General features: G+C 35.0%; 1 protein-coding gene across 4 annotated transcripts in view; it reads right to left on the bottom strand.

The window, feature by feature from the left end:
* CCSER1 (coiled-coil serine rich protein 1) overlaps window positions 1-25,856 on the bottom strand; it is a 1,457,654-nt gene that overhangs the window by 761,271 nt on the left and 670,527 nt on the right. Inside the window, exon 8 of one of the 4 annotated variants that reach the window (XM_037830261.1) lies at window positions 23,231-23,305. The exons of the other annotated variants lie outside the window; for them this stretch is intronic. Coding sequence (XP_037686189.1) covers window positions 23,288-23,305 — 18 coding nt within the window. The 3' untranslated portion in view covers window positions 23,231-23,287. Of the gene's footprint in view, window positions 1-23,230; window positions 23,306-25,856 lie in introns of those variants that run through there. 4 annotated transcript variants of the gene reach the window in all.

Raw genomic sequence — 25,856 nt, 5'->3', positions numbered from 1 at the left:
ACTCAGTTGGATAAAGTCTACCCTTTAAAATAATGTGAATGAGGTGGAAAGGCATTAACTGGATCCTTCCATTCATGAGTGCTCTTATTAAAAAACAAACAAACCTACATCACCAAAAATAACAGCCACGAAAAGCACCCCAGTTTCAAACACCAACAAGTATTTTTAGTGTCATAAAGAAAGAAGTGTTTCCCTAAAGCTTCCCAGTAGCCTTTAAAATTACACTAAGTATTCTGAAAGCCTGTCCTATGGCATATTGATTCAGGCTGCCAACTCCTGTTTTTAGTAAAGGCAAAAGGCATCATAAAATCAAGCAATACATATGCCACAAATTAAGGAGGATCAGGAGTATTAGATATGTTTGCCCATTTTGTATTCATTTTTTAAAAAAATTACTCTTTTTGGATTATATTTCATTTTGTTTGCTACGCAGATTATTGATTGGTAAATAAGATATGATAAAAAAGTGGGAGAAATAAAACATTCTTCCTTTTGGGTCATAAAAGGAAAGGATCTTCACAAGGAAAGACACTTAATAGATAAAATCATGTTTTAACACAATAAGAAAAGCCTACTTTTCTGTGAGAGGAAATCAATTTTAACAGACAAGTCACAGTAATTCTGCCAGGATGTTCTTGAGATTAGAGAATGATTTGAGGTTTCATTTTATCTGCTAAGCCACAACTCAAATGTTTGAATACTACAATAACTTAAGCTCACGCATGCAAACATTTTCAAGTATGTGAGCAGTCTGGTGACTGATTGATTGGTAACCAAAAGAAGGTTAAAATCTATTGTCAACTTTTCAAATGACACTGAAATATTTGCATTTTGTTCCAGCAGTGAGTGTAAATTATATCTGACATTTTCTGTGAGAAATGTTGCCTATTCATACATATGGCACTGTAATCAATAACAATATATCCTGTAAGTCTTTCATCGATCAGTTATTAAAACCTGGTCTTCAGTTTGATAATGCATAATAAATGATATGAAGTTTGCCATGTTTTCTCTTACATTTTTATGAGATCACTGGAAATTCTATTAAACAATATACTCATTCAAAAACAAAACTCTAATGATGATCTTTACTCTTCCCACCAAATAGTATCTTTGAATTACAACATGCTATGAAATTCTTTAAAGAAATTGGGAATGTTTTTACTTAACGTTTTATTTATATGTTGATATACCTCCTGAAGAATCATTTCCTTTTTTTGTATAGCAAAAATGCTAGGAACTTTTTCACTTTAAGAACAAAAGTATTCAGAGTGAAAAGGTATTATAGAATTAAAGCTGGTTGTATGACTAGGATTGTATTTCTTGTCTTAGTTTGAATAACCTGGGAGTTAGACAAGATAAAAACTTGGGGTTCCATATAGGCAAAATTTATATTGATTGTATGTTTCAGCTCCTACCAACCACCAGTGTTAATGACACTTAAATGAGACTTAAGTCTCACTGCATGACAGCAATTTAAGTCACAACAATGTAGAAATATTAAGAGGAAACCAGAGGACACGACACACAGAGCGGTGTACAAGAAGACAGATAAGCATTATCTGCTGGGGCTCAAAAAGAAATCCAAATGCCAATGACAATACTGGGGTCTATGAAGTTGCCACAAAATTGGAAACCTTCAAATTAAACCACCACATATAATAAGGCTCAAAAAACATATTTAGAATTTGTTTGTAATCAAAATAGTACCTTGCTTTCAACAGAAATTTCAATTTTGATCTACTTCTTTGTTTCTTTGTGACTGACATTTTCTAAATACAATCACTGTATTTGGTGAAAGAATTTAAGCATTCTATTTCTCTAGTTGGGAGGAAGAGAAAGGGTGAGAGGTACAACTAATAGATTTTGATTTCTACTGGTATAAATGAATCAATAAAAATATTTGCATTCATTTAAATAAAGCCATTTCGACATACCAAAAATGTGTCCACTCAATGTTATCTAAAGAATGATACAGAATTATCAGACCACTAGAAAGTAGAATAATGCTAATTATGCATAATAAATAAGAAAAATATATTTTATTTTTTAAAATATTTAGTTGATTAATTTAAGAAAACAAACTAATAGTTTTATAACAACATTTTATAAGCAAGCAAAAATTTCAGGAGAAATTAAAAATAATATTTAATATTTTATTTTTTAAGAAGGGATAATTCATCTTAAAGAGGTAGTATAGGCATATACTACCATAGCTTTATAAATCATAGCTATATAAAATACTTAATAATTTAAAAATTAAATTAGCAATCAATGTTATATTAAATAATGTATTAAATAATGTATTAAAATTCTGTAGGTATATTTGTGGTAAAAGGAGTTCTACTTGAAAAGATTTTCTGGGCTTGCAAAATAATCATTAGTTTCTAAATGGATTAAAAAAGTAAAATTTTGTCTTTAGTATGCTTCATCTAAAGCAAACACTCTAAACAGCTAATATTGCTATTACCCAAACATAAGTGATAGATAACATTTGAATTATTGTCCAATTGATTCATTCATTTCAGACTTGAGCAAGCATTGGTACCTGTAGTTTTAACTCTATCAACAGCTCAATGTCTTTGTCATTGTAGGTTGTAGGTTTGTGGATATGCATTGTGTGTGTGTGTTGAGGGTGGGGAAGAAGACAGCTTGTGAGGAAAGGAAGGCAATGGTTAATGTAGTAGTTTTAATTCCTGAATAAACTGAACAATAAATAAATAATAGTTAATATAAATTAGTTTATTTGCTTTGTCCTTTTTCCCTAATATTTTTTTGCTTCTATATTTTTTTATTGTGAACTTTAACATATATACATAACAGTAAAAACTTTCAAAGTACGATTTCACAAGTAGTTAGCAAATTTCAAAGAATGTCATGGGTCACAGTTCCACCATTTCAGCCATTTCCATTATTGTAAAATACAACATACATAGAGAAAGGTGTCAACTCTCGATGCACAGCTCAACAAGCAGATATGTAGGCAATTCCAAAAATTGCTTTGAATTACAGTTCCACAGCCTCAGTCCCTTCCTTATTATGCAATACAAGGTATATATAGAAAGGTGAAGACCTTCCAGACACAATTCAACAAGCAGCTTTAGAGCAAATCCCAAGGGATGCGATAGGCTATAGTTCCACCATGTTATTTACCTCCTTCCAGCCATTCCAACACCCCAGTACCCCAAAAATTATACATAATTAAATAAAGTTGCGGTATTCATAGACTTCTGTTAAATTTTATCTTGTTTGTTGCTACCCCTTCCTCTCACTTAAGCTCTTTCTCCATCTTCAGGGGTGTCTAGGCAGTGAGCACCCTAGTTTGTTCATATTAAAGGGAGTGTTGACAGTATGGGGAAGGGGGCTGCATTTGATTGTTGATCTTAAAGAGGCTGTTGCCTCTGGGTTTTAGGACTTGTCTGGTATAGGAACACTCTGGTGGATTTAAGTTTCTGAAAAATGGAACTTAGTGAGTGAATCTTTTATAGAATCTCAGGTAGGGACCTAGGTATTTGTGGACTAATTCTGTAAGGACATAGCATACTGTGGCCATTTGGGATGTGTAGCTGGATCTTGCCTAAGAGGAACGTCCAGGAAAGCCTCTCAACTCTAATTGGGATCTCTCAGCCCCTGTGATATAAGCTTGTTACCTTTCTTTTTTTCTCCCTTTCAGTCAAGTAGGCATTTTCAATCCCTCACTGCCAGGGCCAGGCTCATTCCTGGAAATCATGCCCCATGTCACCAGGGAGATTCATTCCCCTGGGATTCATGTCCTTCGTTGGGGGTGGGGGGGAGGTTAATGAATTTTTTTGCTGAGCTGGGCTTAGAGAGAGAAAGGCCACATCTGAGCAACAAAAGAGGTTCCCTGGAGGTGCCTCATAGGCATAATTATAGGAGGGCTCAGCCTCCCATTTACAGCCCTAAATTTCACAAGAGCAAGCCTCGAGTTGAGAAGTTTATTTATTAAGTAGTGGGTTCCTAACTTCACTTAATATATATTCTATCCCAAGATAAACAGTCAGTTTCTTCCATTATCTTCACTTAGTTGTACAATCATCATCACTCTCAACTTTAAACAATTATCATAATTTAATTCATCCCAGAGCTCTTATCAGCTAATTATTCATCCCTAGTAGTAGTGAAGAGTTGGTAAGATATCCCTATTAAATATAGTCTTTAATACATAATGGGTAGTTTTTCCATACTACTCTGTTGTTAACCCTCTACACCAGCGTCATACCTTATAAGTATATCATGCTAACACTTATTTAGGTTTGTGGTGCTACTCTTTGGGTTACATTCCTTTAAACAACCATTTATGAACATATTTGCCTTCAATGCAGCACTGATACTTATAGTTCCATTAACAAACCATAGTGACACCTGGCCATTCCCACACAATTAAGATCACCCTCGTTATCGTATCTGTACATATTAGATTATTGTCCCCCCCCCACTACCTTTTGACTATCTCTAGGTCCCCTATATTCTACATTATTAGGCACTTATTTTACATTTTTCCCAGAGTTCACATTAGCAGTAACATACAATATCTCTCCTTTTATGTCTGGATTATTTCACTCAGCATTACGTCTCCAAGTTTCATCCACATTGTCATATGTTTCATGACCTCGTTCCTTCTTACTACTGTGTAATAGTTGAGGATATGTTAAGGTATATATTTGATATCTGAATATAACATTAAGGTAATAAAAATCCTATTCAATAACTCATTCTTTGATATTTATGTTATTGTTGGAATATTAACCAGTATGACCCAAGACCCCGTTTCCAAATGGCAATTCTTAAATGCCCTAAATTCTTCTTTTTTATTACAGTTTTTGAAGCTTTCATTCATATATATTTAATGGAAAAAATTTATTGAGTATTGTATTCGTTATCTGTGTCTGAGTAACAAATTAAATACAGTAAATATTTATCGTCACATGTCACAGGATAATATCTCTACTGAGGAATCTGATAATAAGGATACTGACTCCTTCTCTCTATGCTACTCTCATATACCACCTGATGATTTCTGTTCTGATAGTGAAGAACCAGTTATTCCTTCTGATATAGAAACACATTTAACAGAACTTTTACCTAAAAACACTCAAGTACAATTTCCAAATGATAGAAAGTGGTAAGGCTTTACTATAATAACTGGGAGAGATGATTCATATCCTTCAAGGCCTATTTTAGAAAATTATACTGAAGGAGAGGCTAAACCATTTAAAAAGCTGTAAATATTTTCAAGAAGGTAGAAAAGCCTTCTCAACCTTCTTAGATATAGATAACATGTAACCATCTGGTCGTCTGTGTAAAAAGAAAACAGGATGGGACTGCAGCTGTTACTTCAATCTTAGAAAAGTTGTAAGTAATGTACCAAGGTTGAATACAGTTTTAATTAATGTATGCTTATCAACATGATGTAATGGCTAAATTAATCATAGAATGAAATAAGAAAATGATATTAAATTAGAGATAAGTAATAGTAATCTCTTTTCTAATTTTAGATTTTATATAAGAAAAAATGTTATATTGCTCTTAAAGAAGTCATAGTTTACTTAGTAGAAACATTATCCATAGTGCTTTGCAGACATTCAAGGCTAAGTCTCTGATAACACTGTGGATACTCTCCTTTGATCTACCACCCATGGCCCACGATGCTTTGTTTACCACTCGTGGTTCAAATGTAAAAATGGAATATGATTTGATCGAATGTTAATCAAAAATGCTATAAATACTCTGTAACTCAGACAAGGGGGCGCTCTCTGACCTCATGTCTAGCTGCATCTGAAGGAGCAGGGGCTTCCAGGTTTGGAAATATATCAATTTATTTTACATTGTAAACTTGTTCCTTTTACCTTAAGTGCTCCTTTAGTAAAAATGTGTTGAAGTTGAATTCTTGTCTTGAGTGCTCTTTACTTTTAAACTATTGTCTGTCCTTATTCTCTTAATTGAGTGGGAGGTTACTTGATGAAACCCAAACTGACTGAAACATGACCTGATAAGGCTTAGGACTTTTCTAACAGAGATCACAGGTTTAAGGTGAAACTGTGACACACAGTTTCTGTGGGTCAGCAATCTAAGTGTGGCTTAACTGACTGTCTGTGGCCTAAGTTCTATCAGGTGGTTGTAGTCAAGCTGTAAGCCAGAACTGTAGTCTTCTTAAAGATCAACTGGAGTTGAAAGATCCATGCTCACTCATGGAGGTCCCTCCACAGAACTGCCTCAAGACATGGCAGCCTTCCCCAGGGCAACTGATTGCAGAGAGAGTGAGAAAGAGTTTCCAAATGGAAGCTATAGTCTCTGTATCACCTAATTTCAGCAGTAACATCCCATCAGTTCTACTGAATTCTGTTTGTTAGAAACAAGTCAATAAACAAAGCATTCTTTCAAGGGAAGGGTATTATAGGAGGGCCTGAACATCAAGATGTGGGGATAATTGGGAGTCATCACAGTCTACTCTCTGGCCTCCAATGATACATACCCCTTTCATATGCAAAATATTGTCATCCACTCACAAGGCCCCCCAAAGTCTAATTCCATTATAGGAGGATATACTCAAAATTCAGAATCTCATCCTCTAAATCAGGTTCACCTGTGGATAAGGCTCCTCAGGTAGAGTTCCACAAACACGGCTTCTTGATTACAATTCCTTTTGATCTGTAGATGGCTAGATAGCCCCTGAAACTCTCATCCCACAATGGTGGAGCAGACCTGTAGTCATTCCTGATCAAAAAGGGGGGAAATGGCAATTCTGAAACCCAGTAAGCAATTATTGGTAGTTACTTAATTAAGTCTTAAGGCCTGGGATAATTTTCCATGGAACTTGACTCCAACCTCTGAGCTCTGGTTCTGCCCTCTGAGTCAGATGAGTGGCCATCTCAGCCTACTTATAGTCAGCAGAATTCTGAGAGTCCAAAGGTCTCTACCCATTTGGAACCACGTCTGTACCTACCTCTCTGTCCAAGCAATGTTTCTGCATATATGACTCTCTTAATACCTTCGTGGGTCTTCTGTGCATCTTCTAGGGGTTTATATCATTAGACAAAGACACACCCACAAATCTTCTGAAATAAGTCCTACTCACCTGGCCTTCAGGACTAAATAATAATGCTCTTAAGCTTTCTAGAGGTCACAAAGTTTGATTGAGAGAACCTGTGGGACACACCCTTAATCTCTTTCAAGGTCTATTTGCATGACTGAACAGCACTCTAATTAACTAGTTTTAATTTTTTTGAAGTCATCACAAAAAGTTTTATAGTCACACCCTTGGATTCATCCTTAGAATACATTTTCCTGGCAGTACCTTGGAATTGAGCTTTGCTTGGAGCCATTTCTTAAATTTAGCATCATTTGATATCTAGAGCTGCTGAGAACTTTCAAAGCCATTAAATACTGGCCCCTTTTTATTTAACAGTCTTTCCTTTAATTTATCTCTCTGCTCTTGCATTATACCATGAGCAGCAAGAACAAACCAGGCAGCATCTTCAACACTTTGCTTGGAAATCTCAAGTAAATCACCCAGATAAGTAGGCCCATTCTATACCTTTTACCTTATTTCAAGCAACAGGGTTGTTCAAGTTTTGTGATTCTGCATAACAAGGATTCCCTTTTCTGCTGTTTCCAATAGCATTTATATAACTTCCTAGAGGCTAAACCCACAGCTTCATCAAAGACCATAAAGCATCTATTAACAGCTCTTTCAAGTCTTTCACTAGCACAATCTTCAAAATCCACTGCCCAGGTCCAAAGCCACTCCAGTTTTCAGGCTTTTGCTATGGCAGCATCTCACACTGAGAATCAAAACCAGAATCAAATTTTATATGTGCCTTTCACATATTTTAGAATTGTGAATGGCTGCAGTATTGCTAAATTCTTCTCAGATCAGTTTATTTCACTTGAAAAATTCGTGGGAACACAAAAAAGCAGAATAATGTATCTGCTGCATCATACATTTCTTCAAGTGTTCCTCTATGGAATCAATCCAGAAGCCCTGTCAGGCAAATACTATGATCTCAAGATAATGACTGTCATATGCATTTTTTTTTCAAATTTGAATGAAACACAGGACATCTGTGAGATAGCTAGGCACCATCCTCTACTTGGCTAAATGCCATTAAACTTCATCAGTAGTACAATCACATTTGACAGGAAATTCATCTTAAATTGAACTGAGTGCTAATGTAGTGATGAATTGCTTTGGCTCTCCCAAACTAATGAGAATGCATCGCATCTTATATGAGTTCCAGTGCACAAAACTAAGGGTCTCAGACCTCATAAATGTTTTCTATCTTTGCATTCTACCTATTTTAGTATCAATGAAATGGGGAAAAAATAAATATGGGTTACTGCCAGAATGTGTGAATGCTGAGATGGAATCCAGAAAATTAAACAAACAAACAAACACAACCTCTGTTAAATATTTATAAATGGTATTTATTGCAAATGACAAGGTAATTTTATTATGATTTGTGTCATATTCTTTGTATATTTATTACATATAAGTAATACACTCAAATAAAGAAGATCAATTAATTTTTGTTTGGGTATTAGCATATTTTACTTCTCTATACTTTATTGTACCTGGTGTTACTTAATAGGCATGAACCTGAAAATTTGAGTTGTAAATCAAATTTTTGTATAAAGAACATTTTACATGAGCTGGGGGAAATTATGTGGACAAAACTTTCAACAAGTTTTCCTTTTTTTTTTCATAAATAGAGTATCCATATTTACTAGAAAGATTGAAAGATTATATTTAAATTGAGACTCATTGGTTTGTTCAGATTTTGGCATATTATGATCTAAAATTTATGCTTGTTAGTTTATTAAAATTTATAATATATATTTCCTTTTATTTTCATAATGCCTTCAAAATTTCTGCCTACCCCCTTGGCTTCAACCATCACTTCTCATTGGAACCCATACAGCCACCAATTGTTGACTACTTATAGATTCTCAAAAGGTTATGCTAACCTTCATACTTCTGCCATCTTTCTTTTTGCTTAGAATGCCCTTTCTCCATTTCAGAAAAATTTTGGCTCATCCTTCAAAATTCAACTCAAATGTTACCCAGTCTGGGAAATTTTTAATCTCTCAATCTAATTACATGACCCAGTTTCGTACTTACTCAAAAATCTATTATAACTTGTATCACTCTAGCCTATACTTGTAGATTTTTTTTATGTCCTACTTTTTCTGTAATTTCCTAGAGGGAACAAGTCATGGCTTAATTGATTTTGTAACCCTCACTCTAGTAGACTGATTGGCAAAGAGGAAACTTCAGGGGGAAAAGAGTCACATGAATGGAAGAAGGGAAAGAAGGGAATACTCTCCTCCAAATCTTTGCATTCCAGATTCTAATATAGAATTGTACAGGGCAATCTAAACAAGCCTTCAGGTGTATTTCTTAATGAGCAAAGTTCTGAAGGGGTCCTTGGGTAAAACATCTATATATAAGATGTCCACAGGCCAAGAAATGTTTAAAGGAAAGCGATATTAGGATGCACCCTAGGGAAGGAGAGAAGACATTTATCCCCCACTCTGCTTAAAATCTGCATATGTATGCATTGTTAATAAATATATTAGGATTTCATGCAGGGATTCAGAATCTTTTTATGACGACCAAGGCCTATTTAAGAAGCCATTTTTGTTAAAACAAGTTTCCCAAAGGCCTTATACAGTTTGTTAAATATGGAGCCAATTCGGGTTTAATATAGAAATTCCTCTATGAACAGAGCAGAGAGTTAATTATGTGAGTTAGTGACTTGTTTGCTAAGAATTATTTTCCTGATTGGAAAGAAATTTGGTGTTTTACAGAGATTGTTGCAGATACACAGGATTGCCATGTTATTTTCTCCACTTTTCGTTTGGGAAAAGAAAGGAACAGTAGGCCACCTACTGTGGGAAGAATGAGAACTCTGAGATACCTCACTAAAAAAAAAAATATTTTACAACCACAAAATGACTGGTCAGTTCATAGGTAGTAAGAAATATATATTTGTTAATAGTAAACATCATCACCAAAGTTTTTAGAAGTAACATAGATAAACAGGAAGAGCATGAATTGCTACTAATATCCAACTTACAAGTGAGTTTTGAAGAAATTATGGGTTGGAGATTGTGCCAGGTTGAATGTATTATGTCCCCCAAAGGCCATTATCTTTGATATAATCTTGTGTGGGCAGACCTATCAGTGTTAATTAGATTGTAATTCTTTGAGTGTTTCCATGGAGATGTGCCCCACCCAACTGTGGGTGATGACTCTGATTGGATAATTTCCATGGAGGTGTTGGCCCGCCCATTGAGGGTGGGTCTGAATTAAATTACTGGAGCACTATATAAGATCAGACAGAAGAAACAAGCTACTATAGCCAAGAGGGACAGTCTGAAGAACACCCAGAAGCTGAGAGAGGAACTGCAGTTTGAAGACAGCTGTTGAAAGCAGATCCTTGCTCTGGAGAAGCTGAGAGAGGACAAATATCTGAAGTGCAACTAAGAGTGACATTTTTGAGGAACTGCAGCCTAGAGAGGAATGTCCTGGGAGAAAGCAACTTTGAAACCAGAACTTTGGAGCAGATGCCAGCCACGTGCCTTCCGAGCTAACAGAGGTTTTCCGGACACCATTGGCCATCCTCCAGTGAAGATACCCAATTGCTGATATGTTACCTTGGACACTTTATGGTCTGTTCTAGTTTGCTAATGCTGCCAGAATGCAAAACACCAGAAACGGATTGGCTTTTATAAAAGGGAGTTCATTTGTTTACACAGTTACAGTCTTAAGGCCATAAAGAATTACAGTCTAATCAACACTGATAACATCTGCCCACACAAGATTACATCAAAGATAATGGCATTTGGGGGACACAATATATTCAAACTTGCACATGGCCTTAGACTGTAACTGTGTAACCAAATAAACCCCCTTTCATAAAAGCCAATCCATCTCTGGTGTTTTGCATTCTGGCAGCATTAGCAAACTAGAACAGGGATTTTCAACTAATTTTCTAATTGAGAAAAATAAATTTCCAAAATTTGGCCTAAGTTAAATGAAATTTTCTTCACTATTCCTATAAGTGACCTATATCTTACAATGGCTTAAGATAGAAAAGTTAATATTAGAATTATTTTATGCTTTTATTTTAATAGGTAATTTAATAAATTATAATAATAAATTATTTTGATAAGTTAATCATTTTCCCCAGAGAAAACATTATGGTCTTGATATCATGTTTAAATAAGTCTTTGCGTTATGCACCGTGCAACCCATACCCCAGGAATCAACATCATTGGGTGACAATTGATGTCTCTGTAGAAATAGAATACCTAAGAAAAATTCAACAGTATGTTCAGCATGTTCCATAAATGCAAACTTCTTAGTGATGATGATGTTTAAACACCAAGTACTGGTTTTCTCCGTAGCAGATACACACTTAGAATAGCTTCATGGATTACAGTTCTATAAATACTCTGTTGATTAAATTAATCCTTTCTAAAACAAAACAAAACAAAAGGCACACCTTGTTTGGAGACATTATCTTCAGAAATTCTCCTCACTGGTTTATTAAATAAATATGCATAAAGTGCAAGGTATGTGCTGGGCACTGAGCCTTCTTTCATTGATTTTTACAAACTACCTGAGAGAGCACACTTGAAGTGTGTTGGATGCTGTGAAAAGCAAGAATCAGGTGGTAGGGAAAGCACACTATGAGGAAACATGACCTAGTGAGCCAGGATCACTTAGTGAAATATTGAAATTTGTTTCCTCCCTATGTAGTTTTTCTTTTCTCTTTCATTTTAAGCAAGGAATTAGGCTTGAATTAAAGGAGAAAAATATGAAAACAGAGGCTCTTTTAAAAATCTTATGATTTTATAAAATCTTAAGTATCCCAAAAGGATAATTCTGGGAATGCTGGAAAGTGATAGAAAAGTAGGAAAACATTTGAGAAACGGCAAGGGAGTGAGAAGAAACTTTTAGAGCAGTTAATAGAAGGAGAGGTATTTGGGCCCTGGGAGCAGTGGAGACTTAGTTCTTGCTCCTGGCATCACTTAGGGAGACGACAAATTCAGAAGAGAAGGGCTGTTTTATTCACTTTTGACCTAGAAGGCTAGACACTAAGCAGAGGGTTCTATCCTCTCCAAATACACCTGTTCCTCAGGAATGGCATGTAATGATCAGAGCTGAATGGCATGTAATAATCATTTAATAGGAAAAGAAAAACCACTGAGCTGAAAAATGACTTCAGTCTGCATTTGGAAAAGACTCACTGAGTTCCAGGGTGGGTTGATACAAAGATATGAGTAGCTAATAACACATCTGAGGGACTGATGCATAAAGAGTAATTACTAAGTGGGTAAATAAATGTGGTTATTTTAGAATGTGAAGATTTTAGGTTATTTTGAACACTCATACTATTTAATTAATTTTTAATAGAAAATATATGCATTTGTTTCTTCTAGCTTAAAATAACAGAAATTTATTCTCTCGTGATTTTAGAGGCCTTATGTCTGAATCAATATCACTGGGCCACAATCAAAGTATTGGAAAGTCTGCACTCCTTCTGGAAGCTCTAGGGAGAATCTGTTCTTTGCTTCTTTTAGCTTCTGGTGGCTACCAGTATTCTTTGGCTTATGGTTGCATCACTCAAACCTCTGCCTCCTTGGTCACATCACCTCTTCTCTCCTGCCTTTTTCAAATCTCCCTACGCTTCTCTCATAAATATATTTGTGATTACATTTAGAATCCATCCAGATAATCCAGAATAATCTCCTCATCTCAAAGTCCTTAACTTACTCATATTTGCAAAAACCTTTCTTCCAAATAAGTTAAACTTAACAGGTTCTAGGGTTAGGAGCTATAACTTTGAGGAGCTGTATTTCAGCCTACCACAACATATATTATTTATACCAAACAAACGTGATAAGGTGTGAAATAAAACAAATGATTTTGGGCTTTTACCTAAGGGATATCATTGAAAACCATAAAAATTTTTAAAGAGGCAAGAGAAATGATCCTATTTTCATTGTTAAGTGATAACTATGGCTATAGTTCTCTGTAGAGAATTGGTTTGGTTGAGGGTAGGGGTGCAAGAGATGATAGCTGGAGGTCAGCTGGGAGCTACTGCAGTCCTGGATGAGCAAAGAAAAAGACTCAGACTAGGGAGAATCCAAAAGTGAATATTTCATGTAACTGAAGTTTAACACCTAGAGCATTAATGATTTTATATATATGCAGGTTGATTTTGAAATTATGTTCTTCATATGATTTTATATCCCCTAATCTTTTAGAACCATTAATTTACAAGAATTTGATCTTTCTGTTATTACCCACAGTCATGTTGGTTGGCCTCTGTATGAAGTAGCTGAAGAAAACAGTTGGTGCTTTGTTGTCTTCCCTTGGTATGAGCCATCTCTTCTCACCTTGGCCAAATACAAAAGTCTGAAATTCAAATTATCTCTAACTCACTGTACTTAAAAAGAACCAGAAGGAAAACCAGGGAGCTCAGCTTGTTAAGTCAGTTATTTAATGCACACTGAATACCAAATCAACAGAGTCTGCTTTTAGAGAAGCTGTGCCTCAGCTACTTTGCCAATTAATTTGGAGTTATGTCTATAGAATAAAGAGTCATAAAATACCCTTCTCCATACCCAACAGACTAAAACAATGCACTGTTGTTGATGTTGTTTCACATTTCTTTTTTGAAGACACGGAGACCTGGAGAGTTGAGTACTTATTTACAAATTATAAAAATCAGTCCTATAATTGCATTTATTCACTGAATGACCCTGTATCTAGTTACAAAACTTGACTTCCCTATATGGATGTCTAAAAGTCATATTTTCCCCATTAATTTACTTATTCATGAAAGAAAAACTTAATGTACACCTATTAAATTCCAAGCAGTGTGCTTAGATGAAGATACAAGGATAAATAAGATAAAATTGCTGGTCTCATTGAAATTATAACATTATTGAGGAGACAGTCATGTAAAACAAATAATTAAAACCCAATTAGGAAATTACTATCATAAATGAAATTGTAAGGAACTAAAAAATTGGGCAGGAAGAGCACAGAAATAACAACAGCACCTAATACTTATTCAACCCTTACCATGTGACAAGGACTGTCTTAGGGGCTTCACATGTAGGATTTTAATTTAATTTTATACAGCCTATAAATGATGTTATTATTGTCATTTCATACAATCAGATTCATCAGCTTATTTTTATTTTTCCTTCAATTGTAAGCTTACACAACACTTTTCTTGAAGTCTTTGAGGTTCTTAAAACAGATTCAGCACTCCTTGCTCTTTACTCTTGTAGTTCTCTGTACTTGTCTATTACCACACCATGAGTATTCATTCATGGTTTGAAGTCACCAAAAGACAGAAAGCTGCATGATGGCAGAGACCCTTTGTACTTCATTTATATTTGAAAAATCAAGGCATAGAACTCACTCATAAGTGAGTAAATATGTGAACAGACTCATCTACAGGCAAACAACAAGAAACAGAAAGGATTCAACTGAGATCAATTTCTAAAACCTGTATTTTTAATCACTAAATTATTCAGCTTCTCAAGACATTAAACATTTCCATTTGCACAAACTAAATATGTTTTTTATGTATCTCCAAATCCTTTTATTACTCTCCTTTTTCTAAGCATTTAGTGTAAAGTTACAATTTTATTTATTCTTTTCTACCAACTTAAATTGCTACTTGTCCTGTTTGAATAGAGAACTGGCTTATTCATAAAGTTGTGCTAAATAGTGAAGTGTCCTCAGAGCAATTTCAAGAAAAAACACCTGGGAAAACTTACTTGAAAGAAAAGAAGGTACAGAAATATATGATAGAGAGATGACTAAGAAAATGCTTTAGGGTAAATTATGAAGAAAAATATTTTGACAACCTTTTTATGTTGAACAAACAAGAAAACATGGTCAATGGAAAAAGCATAAATCTCTGGGGGAAAGACACTTACTTATCTGAGACTTTTAATTTTATCCAAGACTTGTTCTTAATATAAAGAGAGAATAAACATTCTGAAACATAGAAGAGATGGGCTTAGCTGGAAATTAACAGCAACCACCCACTGCAAGGGAGGAAAAAACCTCCAAATCATATACTCTCAAGTAAATGCAGACTTTGTAGTATTTAGGAGCCAGTGACATCACTATTAATTGTTCATAATGTAGATATAATTGTTTTATTTAAACCAGTATCAATATGATACATGCTAAGATATTGAAAATTATGTGACAAGAAGATATGTTTGAATTAGCTTCATTTCTCCCTTAAAAATACACAAAAGAAAAAAGAACATGAAGCTGTTTTTAATTTCCCTTTAATGTGTTGTTTTTTTTCTCTCCTAAAATCCTTTTTATTGCTCAACAAAAAAGTACTCACTTTAAAAACATTCAAACAATACAGACATGTGTAAAGCAGAAAGTGCAAGCCCCTACCAGAGATGGTCACTGTTAAGGAAATGAGGCAGGCTCTTCCATGAAAATTTTAATAGATTTTTTTTTTTGGTATTGTACATATGTTATTGTTTATGAAAGAATGTTAAAATACTACTAGCTGTAGTATACAGTTTGCAATAGGTATATATATGTTTCCCTATATGCCCCACTATTATTAACTTCTAGTTATAATGTCATACGTTTGTTCTGGTTCATGAAAGAGAGTACAGTTAATCACGGACATTGCCCACCATAAAACTCACTGTTTTATACATTCCCATCTTTTAACCTCCAACTTTCCTTCTGGTGACATACATGACTCTAAGCTTCCTCTTTCCTCCCCATTCATACACCATTCAGCACTGTTAGATATTCTCACAACATGCTACCATCACCTCTGTTCATTTGCAAACATTTAAGTTCAACCTAGTTGAACATTCTGCTCATAATAAGCAACCGCTCTCCATTCTTCAGCCTCGTTCTGTATCCTGGTAACTTATATTTCAAGTCTATGAGTTTACATATCATAACTAGTTCATATCAATGAGACCCTGCGATAGTTGTCCCTATGTGTCTGATTTATTTCACTCAATATAGTGCCTTCAAGGTTTCTTCATCAACCCATTTTTTTAAAGACGGTTTTGTTCACACATCATACATTCTGTCCTAAGTAAACAATTGATGGTTCTCTGCATAGTCACGTATTTATGTATTCACCACTTTCACCACCGTCTATATCTCTTTTGCTATATCTTCCCTGAACTTCTTGAATTGATTTAGCATTAGTTGTTTCAATTCCTGTATCTCACTTGAAGTGAAAGTTTGTTCCTTTGACTGGGCCATACACTTGTTTTTCTCAGAGTAGGCTGTAGTTTTCTGTTGTCAAGGCATCTGGTTTCTTTGGTTACCCCAATCAGGTTTTTCCAGACCAGAACAGGCTCAGTTCTCAGAAGGAAGATATATTCAGTAACTGTTTCCCTGATGGTGTGTCTTAGAGGATTGGCACACCCTGTGCTTTTCTGTCCAGCAGATGGCATCTGTCAGCCTGTCAGTCTCGAGTGGTGTAAGGTGTGGCCTGTAGCTGTTTTATCCCAGGCTCTGGGGTCTGGTTCTGAATGGAAGGTGGGTAGTAGAGCTTGGCACCACCTTCTTCCTCTTATGGAAGATATGCCCCCTAGGGAGTTTTAATTTGCATATAAATAGTTATTTGTCTCTCTGACTCTGCTATCTCCACCCTGTCTGGGTCAGAGCACTGCGAGTTGAGAATGGCTGAGGCTTTCTCCACTGAACCACCCAGGTTGCAAGAGAGAAAAAGGGACAGAAATCCCCCCTTTCACAGTCAGTCAATGGCCCTCAGTTTCACCCTCAGCCAGAGATAGCACTTGGTCCTCTGTGAATCATGTCCCAATACAGAGAATTCCCCTGGCTCTTCAAGGTCTGTTGTCACTAAAAGCCTCTATCTGCTTGTTGGGGATTTGTAGCTTGCATTGATCAATCCATGTTTGCCAATTAAAACACCAGTTGGAGCCAGACTGAGGTATATTCACTTGTTCAGAGAGTGCTGCTCTCTATCTCAGTGAGGCTTTGCAGTTCAGGCCACTGTGAGGGGGGTGGGGTTGGGTCTCCCAACTTGGATCCACAGTTTCTACTCGATTCCATGCTGCAATCTCAGGCTTTCTTCCCAATCCAGATTAGTGCACGATGTGTGGACAGTCACAGTCGTCCCCTAGCAGTTATTCCAGATCATTTACTAGTTGTTCCTGGTTGTTTATTAGTTGATCCGGGGGGCCTAACTAACTTCCACTCCTCTCTATGCCACCCACCATCTTCTTCCATCCCCAAACTAAATATTTTTAATAAATTGAAAGTCCACCAATTCTTTCCTCATCAGGTATTATCAGTAAATTGTCACCAACAAATTAAGAAAAAAATGCTTGTCCACTATTTCTGGGGAAGTCACAGAAACAGTGGCCATCTCACAGCCTTCACCTACCTTCCTTCTTTTTTGTGTGTGGAGATATTTAAATATGATTCCATTTTGCAGCCTGGGAAGGACATTAGGTCTAATGGAACAGCCTGACTGTACCTTATACCCAAAATCTGGTACAAGCAGTCCTAGCTGCTTATCAGGGTGGGGACTCTGTACAAAAGTTGCTTGATTCATGCTTTTTGCTCAGTATATTTATCCCCTTGGGTATAAATATCCACTCCCAGGCAGTAGAATATCTCTCCTCTCTGATGCAGAGAGGGGTGTGTGGAGTTGCCATCCACTCACCCAGATCTGAGCAGTTGGCCTCCCCACAGGACTTGCCAAGATGGGATCTCTTGCCCTGCTCTTTTGGACCTTTTGTACTGTGTAAATAATAAAGCAGTCAACTACTGAAAGCTGCTGTTGTGCCTGAGCCTATGTTCCCATTACACACTATATAGGAGTGCTTCACAAATGTCTTCAATTGAATTAGAAGTGGTATTATCAGGTTTGCTTTCTGTCATTTTTGACATTAATAGACAACATTTAATTTTATTACCATGATAATAAATGTTGAAAAAGACTGAAAAATTCAAATTACTGAAGAAGATTATAGATTTTTTATGACAGGAAAATAGAAATGAGCTCAAACATGCCTCTTGTAGATGTTAATGGTAAGATATTATTAATAGTAGCATTAATTCAAACGTTAAAAAAGAATAAAAGTATATATAGTCAGCATTCATATTTTAAGTGAACATAATATCTTGACTTGACTATAGTTTAAAAATAATTAACTGGTTGAAATTATAATCACTTTTCTACCCAAAATGGCATACATTATTTCATTTGCTCACTTATTCATTTTATATCCTTCAGGTCTCATACTAAATAGCCAGTAATTATTGTTTAAAAGCCTATCTTAATATTCGGTACATTTTTCCCCATAGTGAAAGTATCTTAAAAAAATCCACATTTATAAAGCTTCTTAAGTGAAATAATTACATTTCATCCATAATCTTTTATAATATTAAATAATAATTTTAAATAAAACATTTGTATTATGACATTTAAGTAGTTTAATTTAGTTATTTCAACCATACATATTTGCTTTCTTTAAGGCAAAATTCTAATCTTTTGGTAAATTTTGTGAAATTAATCATTTTGTTTTTGATCTGTGGTGTATGTAAGTGTGGGGGAAATTATTTAAAAAATTAAATTTATCTGGTGAATAGTGAATACAGATACTGGTTTTCTGTTCCTGAAGATATATGCATGCATTTAGAAATGTTTAGTATTCACATTGATTTAAGAATACATTGTTGCAATTTTCCAAGCTGTTTCAGACATCTGTGAATTCAGATTTTCTGTCTGTCTTAAATTTATAGGCAGTATCTGAGCATTTTAGCAAAGATCATTTGCAATTACGACCATGATATCAAATTTACAGGAAAATTCTAATTATTCTGTGCAATCAGATTATAGTAATAATACTTTGTGCATATTCCCACACAGGCATCACAGAGCTTTATAAATTGCGGCACATACTCTTCTCTGTCCTTGAGGAGCACATGGCTTATCTCATGGCCCTCACTTGCCAAAAGGCTGTACACAGTATCACCAGGTACACTTCTGTGATGATCAGAGAACTTTCCATTCCCATAATAGCCATTTCTGAGGAGGTTCTTATTTATCATATCAGTTTTATTTTATCTCATCAGGTGATTCTGTGGTGATAGCCACAACTGAGTAGATGGGTGGGTGGGAGCAGATAGGCCTCAAACCTGGCTCTGGCAGGAACATAAAAAGAAAACTTCACGAGACCCCTTATTTTAGTATTTTATACTAGATAATAAATTGTCAAATAAATCATAATTTCTTGTAACAAGTGTGAAAATGAACCATCTCAAATGTATGTGGGAGAGTGGATAGTAGACATTAGGTAGGAGAGAAGCATGCAGACATCAGTGAACACTACACATGATGGTGGGAACTCTGACAACACAAGCCAACGTTAAGCAGAGGTTACCAGGTATCAAAAAAGGAAAGCTGAAGGAAATTAAACAATAGCAGACCAGAAAAAGAAGATAAAGAAAAAGAGGCAGAGAAGAGTCAAGAACATGGCAGACTTCCATGGTAGCTACTGGGTCCTCAAGGCTGGTATTAGACCATGAGAACTACAGTGACCTACTAAAAATGGGTTCTCTGCTAGTCACTTTGCAAGAGTTAGTTTGCAAGAGCTGACTGTGCTCATCTTTTCCTAGCTGAGTTCAGTGACTTGACTTACTACTAGCTTGAAACTGGCCTTGGTGGGAGCACTTACACCACACAAATTGGCAAATGCTATAAACCAGGGTTTTCTTTTTTGTTTTTTGTCTTTTTTTTTTCCTATTCAGAGAGTTAGTTACAAAACATTTCCTAGCATACCTTGATCTTGTATTTTGTTGATAAAATAAACTTACTTTTACTGGGGTAATTGAATTTTTGTTTTGTTTTGTTTTGTTTTTCCCTATTCCCAACAATCTGAAAAACTGGATGTAATTTTGTGATTATCCTTCCCATTTAGTGAAATTTATTGAAAGTCTATTATTGATTAAGCATGGTAGAGAATGCATTATGCACAAATGATTCTGAGGTAAATAAGGCATCATATTTGCCTTCAGATCAATTAACAATCTAATAGAGAAAGAGATAAGAAAATAAATTATTTCAATGTAGTGTTATGGGTACTGTAATGAACTTGCTTTGAGGGTTAAGGAGGATATAACACAAAAGGGAAATATAGTCCACTTCCTGAGAGGAAGTGATGGTGTCTGGAAATATTGCTAAGAGGATTTGATAATGGACTTTTTTAGTCATATAGATGACTTAGAAGGAGGGGTAAGTTGTTCCAGTAGAGAAGACACTAAAGTATTCAAACCAAAGAAAGACACATACAAATACAACCTGATGTTCATGGCAAAAACTTTCTTCTTATAGGAGAAATATGAGAAAGTGCTACCATACACACAGTACAGTAATGGTTTCATTTGTTTTAATTGGCCATATCAGAATGGATGTCGTCACTGAGGAAATTTCATTAAAAAGTCATAATCTTGAAATCTTAAATATGTAATTTGGAAGACTAATAATTTAACCCATTTTCACTGTTTTTATCATAGACAAAAAAGTCTCAGAAAATTTTCTTTTCATAAAATTAGGATTCTAATTCCATAGTATTAAAGACTTATGTTGAGTGAAATAGCCAGATGCAAAAGGACGTATTGTATGATCTCACTCATATGAAATAATTAGAATATGCAAATTTGTGAGTTCACAAACTAGAATATAATTTACCAGGGGCCAAGGTTGGGTGGGGAATGGGAAGTTAATGTTTAAATGGTACAGAGTTTCTGCTTGGGGAAATGGAAAAATTTTGGTAACAGATTGTGGTAATGGTGGCACAACATTGCAAATGTAATTAACACCACTGACTTATATATCTGGAAGTGAATAAAATGGGAAATTTTATACATGTTACCAGAAATAAATTTTTAAAAAATAGATCTATACAACACAATAACTAGTGTGTTATTGTGTTTACTGTTCACAAACAGTAAACTATGGACTACAGTTATTAGTATAATTGTAACAATATTTTTTCATCAATTGTAAGAAAGTTACCACACTAATGCCAAATGTTATTGACAGAGAAAGTGTGCATATCTGCATATATTGGGGGGGGGAAGGGTCACTGCACTATCTGCATGATTTTTCTGTAAACCTACAAATGCACTAATAAAACAAAACAAACAATAAATGAACAGCTCCACAGCCCCTGTAATGCCATCCCTGGCTCATCTCCCACTGCCAAAACTGAATGAGAAGCTCCATCAGCATCTCTTTTTCTTGCCTATGTACCTGGAGATCTCAGTGCAACCAGCTCCCTAGCAACTTCATGTGGATTCTTTACCCACCTGTAACGTAGCAATTTGCTGCTTCCTTGATTCCATGGATCAAGTGGCCTAGATTATGGAACACTTTCTGGAACCAAGGCCTTATTATCTTTTGCCCAACCTTTAATAGTGGGGATGAAACAATAAGAAACTGTGATAAATCTTTTTATAAAGGGAAATAATTTTTATGAGTGGAAAAATAAGGTAACTTCAAATCATTTAAGGTTTTACAAATCTGGGTTTTAATGAATTCATTTTTATTTTAAAGACCATATTCATATCATTAGAAAAAGTACATGGAAGCATCTTCTGTGGTCCTTATTTCATCATTTTAACCTAATGTTGTACTATATTTTCAAGAACTACTTAATGAAACTTAATAAGTACTATTTATTCATTAAATACTTAATGCAAATCTAAAATATTCAAGGCACTTTGTAAGGAATTTTAGAGGACATATATTAAAAAGTAAATGGATACGGTTCTTGCCCTCTAGCAGTCACGATTCGACACGACAAGAACTGGGAATGTAATTTTTATAGTTTCCAGTCTTGCAAGAAAATTATAAGAAAATTAATATGTTGTGTGTATGTATGTATCACAAATACTTTAATTATTTTAAAGGGCTATTTGACATCATGACATAAAGTTGTCAGTAATAATCAGGCATATTATATTAATGTCATAAAATGTATAAATCCATGGGTAGCTCGGAAACTAAGGCACTCATACAGAACTTACTGGCTTAACCTCAATTAAACAAATAAATTATTTATTTGAATGCATATTATTCTTCAGGAATCATCCCCCAAACTTTGAAAGATTGCTTGTATAGGAGTTGAATGAAGAGACCAATGTCATATTAATGAGTTATTGCAAAGTTATAGAAATAATGGAGGTGGCATTTAGCATTGGAAAGAAAGTAAAAAAAAAAAATCAAAAATTTGCTCTGCACTATAAAATCTTGGTTTTTAGATAAAATCACAACATTTTGAGTAAAATCAGAAATATATTTTTAAATGTAAGTTCTGCACTGCATATAATTTAGTCAAAGGAGAAAATATTATTCACTTTTTTCCCTGTGTTTAACTTCATTAAGGTAAATAATGGCTCTTTTATTCACAAATTCCTTTAGGAGGTTCAAGTTTTTGTTTATTTTATTTAATACAAATCACAGTTAACAGTGTTTACATTGCTAATAGTTCTCTTTAAGACTGTTGGTGCCTTAGCTGGGCTTGCTTTCAAATTTAAGTAGACAATTTGGCCATATATATATAAGAATATAGTACAGAATGTGTTCATTTTTCTTGTTTTTAAATATCTGTTTAAGTGTCAACATAATAAGAGACTGGTTTCTCCAGCTTTTTAGCATCTTCCAGAATAAGGTGCTAATGAAAATAAGCTAATAGGTTTGAGTCACCTGAACACAAATTTCACAAGTATTTACTGAGTAACTATTGTGTGAAAGACACCACTGGATACAATGGCAAATACAGAGAGGGCACACTAATGACCTGCATGTGGATGGAGTGGTACAAGGAAGATATGGAAAACTAAACATAAGCCAATACTATAACAACAGTAGAATAAGTTCCGTGTGAAACAAGAGTATTTGGCACAGACTGGTGTTTGCCTATCAATATCCACTCTCTCTTCTTCTTTAGTAACACAACCTTGATATTATTTGGAGAAACAATGCATCCAATTAAAATATTTCATTTTCCAGCCTTTGTTGTGATTGGGCCAATGAGACAAGCAGAAATGGTCTGTGGGGTTTCCAGTGTGACTCCTTGTATGAAGCAGACTTCAGTTGCAGTCTCTTCTCTCCTTCCTCATTTCCTCCCTCCTGCTGCCTGAAAAGCTGATGTGAAAGCAGGAACTACACTAGTGTCAGCTTATGAGGTGAGGTGGCCTTTAACACAGAAGCTGGAGCTGAGAAAATCAGAGGAGAATGATAAAAGGAGTCAGGTCCCAGACAAGTTCCTGGAGCAGCTGTACCAGCTCTGGGCTGCCTACCACAAGACCTCTTTTATGCATATAGGAATAAACCCAGTATGATTTAAGTCACTGCTATTTTATGTTTTCATTTTTATTTGTTTTGTTTTGTTTTGTTTTGCAGCTGAATACAATTTCTAATTGAAAGAAGGCACAAAAAATGGGATGTGTTAAATAACCTTACCATAATGGGTCACACCAAACCGAAACACACATTCTTTCTCATCTCTGAGCTACCAGGTTGTATGTGGAACTATGCACAATTTTCTAGCTAATTTTATATCACCCATATAAATTGGATGAAGACAGTGTGCAATCAGAATACATTTATGACCACTCCAAGGATGTTTTGACTACATGATTCAATAGCATGAAAGAGTACATTATCCTGATTTCCATTAAAATAAACAACCAATGATAATAATTGCTTTCCCCTCTGCATAATATTCATATATTTTTTTACTTAACAGATATTTGTTAAATAGGTATTATGCATCAGTCATTGTTGCATGAGCTGGAGAAACATGGTGAATAAGTCCCTGCTCATTCTAAGCTTCTATTCTAACAAGCAAAACTGACTGTAAAAAACACAATGTAATGTCAGTGACAAGTGTTTTGTCATTATGAAAAAAATAATAAATGTCATAAAGAAAAATAAAGGAGGAAAAGGAGGTGGGATATGGTGGCTATTTTAAGCAGGCTCGTTGAGGGAAGGCAGCTCTGATGAACTGACTTTGGAGCAGATTCTTAAATGCAGTGACAGATTGAGCCACACGGTAATTTTGGAATCAAAGATCCAGACAGAAGAAAACGTACAGCTGTCCTGAGGAAAAAGATAAATTGGTGTGTTTGAGGAATAGCATGAAGGCCAGTATGGCCAGAGCTGAGAAAAGACAGCTTAGGATGAGATGAAAAAAGCTTACAAAGCTACCAGGGTCTAGCACATGTAAGGCCTATTTGTCCTTGGCAAGTACTTTGGCTTTAACCTTGCATTTGATGAGAAGCCATTGAAGTGTTTGAACACTTTTTAAAGAGACTACATTGGCTTTTGTATGTAAAACGGACTATACGGGAGACACAGGGTAACAGGAAGATAAGTAAGAAACCATTGCAGTAGGCTGAGATGCTGCTGCTGGTTCCATACATGGGGAAAATGGACAGATTCAGAATATATTTTCAAGGAAAAGTTCATAGACTTGCCAATGGATTAGATGTGGGATGTGAAGGAACGATAAGAACAACGAATGACCTTCTTTCTTTTCCTTTTTTTTTTCCTTATTTTTTTGACCTGAGCAATGAAGTGGATATTGAAACCATTTATTGAGATTGTGATGACTAGGAGAGGAATAGATGTAGGACTGCAGGTGTGAGGTGGGAATAATAGGATAAGAATTAAGAGTTTGAATGGGTCTGCCAATTTGAAGATTCCCCTTAGACATCCAAGTGAAGATACTGAAGAGGTAGTTATATAAATGCATGTCTGAAACTCAGAGAAATATGGATGGAGATAAAATAGCTGAGAGACATCAGTCCAGAGATAGTATTTAGAGCCAGAGGATTCACTGAAATCATTCAGGAAGTGAGTATATCTAGAGAAGAGGGTACTACCATATTTACATATCACTTAATATCACTTAATATCAACCTCTAGAACTTTCACCCTTGGGAAGAAAACTGCTCCTAATATTCGGAAAATGACTCACTAGAGATTAGGACATCTTACTTTAATAAAATAAAATTTAAAAATTGCCTAAATACATTCAAATGTAGGCTGCTAAAATTTACCTTAGTCTCACATTCATCTAAACCCCCGGAAGCAATCTGTGAGTTCAGAAGACAATATGTTTCTTAAATCCAAAGGTACATTTGTGATGTATTATTCCACAGAAACAAAAGAGTTAACAGGAATTGAAAAAGAACCTTTAATGAAATTAGACAAGTAGCATAACATAGTAACTAAAAGCATCCGTTAAGAAATAAGTATGTCTATAAACCTCTAATCCATTTATTAGAGGATACTGGACATAGTAAATTCTACAAGTTTCAGTTTCTTCTTATGGAAAATAGGGTTTAAAATGCCTACCTTAACTCACAGGGTTGTTGAGGAAAGTATATTAAAACATGTTAAAATGTGTCTAGTCCATTTTAGTTCTCAGTAAATTAAAGTTTGTATTATAGATAACTTTTAGATAAACTGTGGATAGAAAATGATCTTGTGTTTTAGCAGGGGCAACATTCCAAACAGATAACTTCTGAGAAAATTTTTGCAACACGGCTCATTTTTAAATTACATGTATCTTTACATGGAATTTTTAATGGTTTTATACTTTCTAATTTTGTTTTAAAACATATTTTCTGTCCTGTATTTTTTAAATTGAAAACACTATTAGGAAAAAGTAATACAGAGCTTAAAATGAAATCTATGATACGAATAAAAAGACATAAACCTCAACTTAGAAAACAGATTACTCAAAATAAATATATTATG

The sequence above is a fragment of the Choloepus didactylus genome, chromosome 3 (genome assembly GCF_015220235.1).
Source record: "Choloepus didactylus isolate mChoDid1 chromosome 3, mChoDid1.pri, whole genome shotgun sequence".
NCBI lineage: Eukaryota > Metazoa > Chordata > Mammalia > Pilosa > Megalonychidae > Choloepus > Choloepus didactylus.
Note: the sequence above shows the minus strand (reverse complement) of the source record. Positions and strands in the feature narration are given on the sequence as shown.